This window comes from Morone saxatilis, unplaced genomic scaffold (assembly GCF_004916995.1).
Source record: "Morone saxatilis isolate NCDOM2014 unplaced genomic scaffold, NCSU_SB_2.0 Contig3, whole genome shotgun sequence".
NCBI lineage: Eukaryota > Metazoa > Chordata > Actinopteri > Moronidae > Morone > Morone saxatilis.
The window spans coordinates 9,694,746-9,701,344 of record NW_023339873.1 but is presented as its reverse complement, the minus strand read 5'-3'; the positions used below and the strand labels follow the sequence as shown (position 1 = coordinate 9,701,344).

At 40.7% G+C, this 6,599-nt stretch overlaps 1 protein-coding gene across 4 annotated transcripts in view; it reads left to right on the top strand.

The window, feature by feature from the left end:
* The window catches only part of ptpn21 (protein tyrosine phosphatase non-receptor type 21), a 16,616-nt gene extending 10,846 nt beyond the window's left edge, over positions 1-5,770 (top strand). For all 4 annotated transcript variants that reach the window (XM_035673574.1, XM_035673573.1, XM_035673575.1 and 1 more), the window contains 5 exons: positions 969-1,187; positions 2,683-2,811; positions 2,920-3,154; positions 3,374-3,534; positions 3,617-5,770. In XM_035673574.1, the coding sequence (XP_035529467.1) occupies positions 969-1,187; positions 2,683-2,811; positions 2,920-3,154; positions 3,374-3,534; positions 3,617-3,745 (873 nt within the window). In that variant the 3' untranslated portion in view covers positions 3,746-5,770. The remainder of the gene's footprint in view (positions 1-968; positions 1,188-2,682; positions 2,812-2,919; positions 3,155-3,373; positions 3,535-3,616) is intronic.
* The last annotated feature ends 829 nt before the right edge of the window (positions 5,771-6,599 follow it).

The window sequence follows — 6,599 nt, the reverse complement described above, 5'->3', positions numbered from 1 at the left end:
GAGATATGTCTGTTGTGTATTGTCAATAACTTGTCATTCAGGAACCTTTCTATGGCTAGAAAAAAGCCAATTTACAGGAGCTGCTGGTTGTGTTTAGTATTAGGCCGTGTTATGAAGGATACAGTTTTTTATGAAGGAGAAAGTTTTAGACAGTTAACATCTAGCTGAACAGGGTAGCTTTGTTTGTTGCTTCGTCAGTGAAGTTAAATTCCACACTTACCTGTTTAGCTGATGTTTAGCTACATATGATTGTCAACCAAAGATGGATGTTCTTACAGTCCATATTACAAACCTGTAGTCAATTGGATGTTCACTTCTACACATGGCGGGTTGTTTGCATGCTTTTATATGTTTTGTACAAATCCATCTCTTTATATTATTTTTATATTATATTTTGTCATAAGTTGGGATAGTAATGTATCTATCTTTGGTGTTTTGGCTGTTTCAAAAGTAACAAAGTGTGAGTGCTGCTACATATTTTCCATTTTCATAGATTTTAACACAGCCAATCAATTTAAACTTTTTTGCACCTAGATCTTACGTCCTTGTGGTGTATCCTACTGCAACACTATTCCGCACCGTTTACAGTAAACTATGTCCTATTACTGCCAGCACAACTCAGTATTTCTACAGTATTAGAAAGTGAAACTACAGGAATAGAAATTAAAGCACAAAATGAGGTGCTGAATGTGCATCAGAGTCCCTCATGATAAAATAAAATTCATCAGAAGAAATGCATATTTTCACCTTTTTGTTAAAAATCGAAATATTCTCATTAATTCATGCGTCATACAAAGCATTATTGCTGATTAAAATTTAACCAAAGTTCAGGGAATGATGCTGTACATCTCACCACATCATTTATGTATTTCTAAAATGAAAACCGCAGTCAAATGAGGTAAACTCTTTTATGAATCAGGACCGTGGTAAACATGCTGATCGATTATCTGTCTTTGTGTGTGTGTTAGTGTAAAGTGCTGGAGCAGCATATGGAGAGAGGAGAGCTGTTAAAAGAGTATGAGAGTATCCCAAAGCGTGATCCATCAGAGGAATGTACCGTCGCCCTGCTGCCGGAGAGCGGGGACAAAAACCGCTTCCAAGACGTCTTGCCTTACGATAGTACCCGAGTGGAGCTGGTTCCCACTAAAGAGAACAACACAGGATACATCAATGCATCGCATATTAAAGTAAGTAATGTTACAGGCTTCTAAATTCCTATAACACTTGTGTTATATTCCCATACAGTGACATACCTTTGTGATAAACTTGTTCTGGCACATTTCGATCACCATAAACTGTAGTTTTCCTATACACTGACTGAAATTACAGTGATATATTGTTTCACAAGTGTCTTTGTAATTTGAGATGTGTTTAGTTTGGGTTTAATGTTTGAATGAAAGGGCATGTTAACAGTGTATATCCGGTGCTGCAGAAAGTGGCAGCTCGACGCAACAGCTCCCGCTCCCCCTCATTATTTTCTCCTTAAATCTTACGTTCTCTCTATTCCTTCTTAAATAGCACTGTGTTTATTGTTGTAAATGGACCGACAGTGTTGGCAGTCTATTCTTTTATTTTCTTTTAGCCTTAGTTGAACTTAGTTTTATATATAAAAATGTGTAGGAATGTGTACACTGCGACCACCACACAACAGAGCGCCGGGGGTTACTCACGTGAGGACCTCCTCCAGTATCGGGATTTACGTGTAGCATGTCCGAAGGAGATCGCGGTGGAGTTAAGGAGATGAAGGCGAGGAACCAGAGCAGGCACATTGGTGAGGAACAAGAAGACAGAGAGGCGGTGGAGATACAAGCCACGTCTTCCCACGGTTGTCATGGGGAATGTACGCTCTCTGACAAACAAGGACGAGCTCTCGGCCCTGGTCAGCGGTCAGCGCGAGTATCTCACCCTCTCTGTACTGAGCTCAGGCAGCTCAGGAGCATCTTCAGCCACAGACTGACCCAGCCCCGAGCCTCAGAGCTCTTTGGGGGCTCATTTGTTCCATCAGCCATCACAACGCCACAGCTCCCAGTACCTTCAACCCCCGCAGACAAAGACCGGTTTAAACTCCAACCTACGCACAAACCTTTTGCACTATTTAATTTCCACATGTACAGTTTNNAAGCTGCTCAAATATTTGCACACCCTTCCTACTTGAATATTGCATAGTGTATATACTTTCATTTACACTCCTATATGTCTTATATTTTGTGATATTTTTGTACTCTCTTTTGCACTACGTTGCCCTATGCTGCTGTGTCAGGATCAATAGAGGAACATTTGATCTTATCCTACACAGGCTGATTAATACTCTTCATGAAAGGTAAACTGACTCTCACATGCAAAATTGGTGGAGTTCCCCTTTAAGCCTTCACATCCTCATTCAGAGTAATTACAATCCTAGGTGTGTTGAGAATGCTCAATGACCAAAAACACTAGCATTGATTTCACCCATCTACACAGTTCATTGTCTTGTCTAACCCTGATAACCAGAGAAATACTTTGGTGGATTACATACAGGGGGGTTTTGTTGTTTATGGGAAGACAATGACTGCCTCTTAGTCACATTCACTCCTCTGTCTCTGACAGAATAACTCTGCTGTTCTAGCTCTCAGCTTTTAGAAGAATTGCTGATCAGATCCTGTGACTAATGTGCGTGACTATCCTTGTGTCCTGTCTCATTAGATAACAGTAGGTGGACAGGAGTGGAGCTACATAGCCACTCAGGGTCCCCTGTCGAACACGTGTCCGGACTTCTGGCAGATGGTGTGGGAACAGAGTGTCTCCATCATTGCCATGGTCACAGCTGAAGAGGTGGGTTGACTTTATATTTACAGCTCCACATTATTCTTATTTTTTTTATTATTATTATATCTCCTCACTACCCGGACTGACCTTACTTACGTCACCTGCTTCCTCCAGGAGAGCGGCCGAGAAAAGAGTTTCCGGTATTGGCCCCGACTCGGCTCGCGACACAACACGGTGACGTACGGACGCTTCAAGATCACAACGCGATTCCGCACAGAGTCCGGCTGCTACGCCACCACAGGGCTGAAGATCAAACACCTCCTGACAGGCCAAGAGAGGACCGTCTGGCACCTGCAGTACACAGACTGGCCTGACCACGGCTGTCCTGAGGACTTCAAAGGCTTCCTCAGTGAGTGGGATCAGCATCAGTTTATCCTCTTACTGTCATCTTGCTTTCACGATCAGATATCTGCCTGGAACCTAAGGCGAATGTTTGCATTGATAGCAACATTAATTCCATATGGTGCCATGACACGTCTCTTAGAAGTCTTTAAAAGAACACTCAAGTTTCCAAAGCTCTGTGTCAGATGTGCTGTATTCATTAGTGAGTGCTCTTGTCTTTTTCCAGCCTACTTGGAGGAGATCCAGTCTGTGAGGAGGCACACAAACAGCATCAGTGACCCAAAGAACACCAACCTACCTGTGCTGGTCCACTGCAGTGCTGGAGTGGGACGGACCGGAGTGGTCATCCTGTCTGAGGTCATGATTGCCTGTTTAGAGCACAATGAGGTAAGTTCCTCACAAGTGGAAAATATTTGCGTATTTTCTTGGTTGCTTGGTTTCTCTCATACTAAAAGTCTGTCTGTTTCAGACGCTGGATGTCCCAAAAGTCCTGAAGAAGCTGCGTGCTCAGAGAATGATGATGGTTCAGACCTTGTCTCAGTATACCTTCATCTACAAGGTCCTCATCCAATACCTCCGCAACTCCAGGCTCATATGAGCACAAGTGTCTGTCTCCCCCAGCAAACACAAGTCATCACAGATGACTGTAGGATGGAGTTCACTCCAGGTTTATGCCAAACTGCCCTGTGATGATGCAGTAGCACAAACCTGTTCCATGTAGCGGTCAGTATTTGGTGGTATTAAATCAGGCAAGGCTGAAGGAATGATGTGTGGATATAGAAGAAAGAAGCGATACCACATGAAGGAGCATAAAGACTTATGACCTGCCTCTAAACAGTATTATATTATTTTCTACATACATTATTGCTTAATAAAGCCCAGCACTTTTACAGTACTTTGCTGTACATATTGAACCAATATTAAGCTGCGTTAAAAAAAAATCTTTATTATAGATGTGTATCAAAAACAGTTTTTTTTTCAATTGACAGAGATCACTTTTTAAATAAATATGTTTTGGATTGCTGTTTGGTAACTATTGGTTCTGATAATTAAGGCTTTTTCTGTCGTAAGGAAGACACGGTATCATAAGATTGTCTCATCTGGTTTAATTACGGATCCCAGAGTTCAGGTGGAATTTAACATGTCCATATAGTTAACTTAATAAGAATATACAGATCTACATTCAGCAGAATGATTACAACAAACACCCTGTGATTGGGCAGTTTCTATGTTTAAAAAGCCGTAAGCACTCGCCAAAAACAAACATACATATCCTCTCAGTGCACAAATATCACTGTCCTTACAAAGGGTTAGTAGACGGTTGGTTGGTCTTTGTAAAACACTGGATTGATGGAAAGTAGAAATGCATAACAGGTTCCAGTGGAGAAAAAGAATGACAAAGCAGGTTTATTTTGCGTTGAGAGTAAAACTGGAAAATTAATTTTATACTCATATTTTTCATCCTTTTTTTTTATCTTGAGAACTTTTGGTTGCTGTATTTGAGCTCAATCAATATACTTTTAAATATTTTGTCAGGACAGTGTGTCTGAATATCTGCATTGTAAAGTTAAATGGAGCTGTGTGTATTTTTAAAAAATGTGGAAGAAATGTGGAGGTTCTCTTATTCAGTGTCATTTATTTGCTTGTTTGATTGCAGTGATATGGGTATTAATTCCAATCAATCAATACATTTGAGAAACAGCCCTGCATAAAGCACAAGAATTGCAAACGATAATGATCATAATTATTTAAATTTGGCTTGGACCCCTTGAATTGTGATACTTACTAGTAGTTAAAAATTGGGACGTTAGGCCATTTGACAGTATTGAGATGTAACTAACTGCTGTGCAGCGTGTCGGCTGTGGTGCTCAGTGTGAAGCAGAAAGTGTCAGGGACAGATCATCTCTAGTTACAGTATTCTGCCTGCCACACTTGTTTTCACTCCAATGAGAAATGTCCCTCTGCAGAGACACTTCCTGCTGTTACAAATGGCCTCCCTCACTGTTAGGAACACATTTTAACCATAGCCACACACACAGCACACACACAGCACAGCACGTGTCCTTTTCCTGCTGCAGCTATAGGTGGTATTTAAAGCTTAATTATGAAGTTCACCTGTACAGAAACAATGCTTACAGGCATTACAAAGTTTACATGAACTGAAGTATCTTTTTAACTGTTAATTTGAAATATTTTTGCCTTTTATTATCAATTCAAGGCACCAACTTAAGTTATAATGTGGCCAAAGTAAAGTGATTGTTAATCCCTCATTTGTCTTACCCTCATGTTTTTGTTGTTGGCGACGCATGGGCAGTGATCTTAACTGGAGACAAAATACGTCTCAACAGCTGTTGAGACGTATTTACTGGATCTTTTTAAAAGGCCCATATGAATTTGCTTCAGATTTTGTGTTTTTTGGTTTCAAGGTACTGATTGAGTCTTAGTGTGGAGACTGAAAAGAGTGAGTTTTGTGGCCAAGTTGCAACCGTTTTGTCCATGTACAGGTATGTTGTTCATAATGTACACAATGTAAAATTCTGCTTTTATGAATATTGTTATTGTACAAACTATGTATAAACTGTATCTATTGAACAAGAATGGTATGCCATTGGGAAAAAAAAAACAAGTGTAGAAAATCTTTTCAGCCAAGAATAAATATTTGGAAAAAAATTGCTTTCTTCTGTACGTCAGTCTGTCACGCCACCTTGTGGTAAGAATTAGCTAGTGGCTCTCTCTGTCTCTGCTTGCACTTCACTGTTAATTACATTAACACAAGAGGGGGTTTTACATTACTGGAAGATCTCTTTATTAAATAAATTCAGGTAAAGGGATCACAGTCATGATAGCTGGTACAGAATCTTCAAGAAACTGAGTCGAGAGATATTTTTCAGTCTGAAATATAAAGTATGGATTAATAGAGGAGAGGACGGACACACTTCCCTGTGTTTTAGTCCAATCTTCTAACAGTGTCCTCAGTTTGTTCTGACAGGTAGCAGCAGTAGCAGTCATCATGACGTCTCTTTAGCCAGGGAGAGATTGCTGGTATGCATTCGCCTTTTAAGTATTGTACATGTCCTCTTCAGCATCCTTCAATCAGTTCAGTTACATACATTTTTACAATATTTAGGGTCTTTCGCCATTTTCAGTGTTCAAAAGTCTGATTTCCCTCTGATACCTGAACTATGATGGAAACTGTGTCCCTGTTCCATACTACACACTAATTGTACACAGTATTTACAAATCTTTATTAATCTTCTTCCTATTTTTTATTTTTTTTTGGGCCTTTTATTGCCTTCATTGATAGTGACAGCCGAAGACAGACAGGAAGTTTGGGCTCGGTCGGTAGAGGCTGCGGACCCATGTACGGAGTTTTGCAGCGGCCCGGGTTCGAATGGACCTGCAGCCTTTTGCTGCGTGTCATCCCCCTTCTCTCTGCCCCCCCCCCCCCCCCC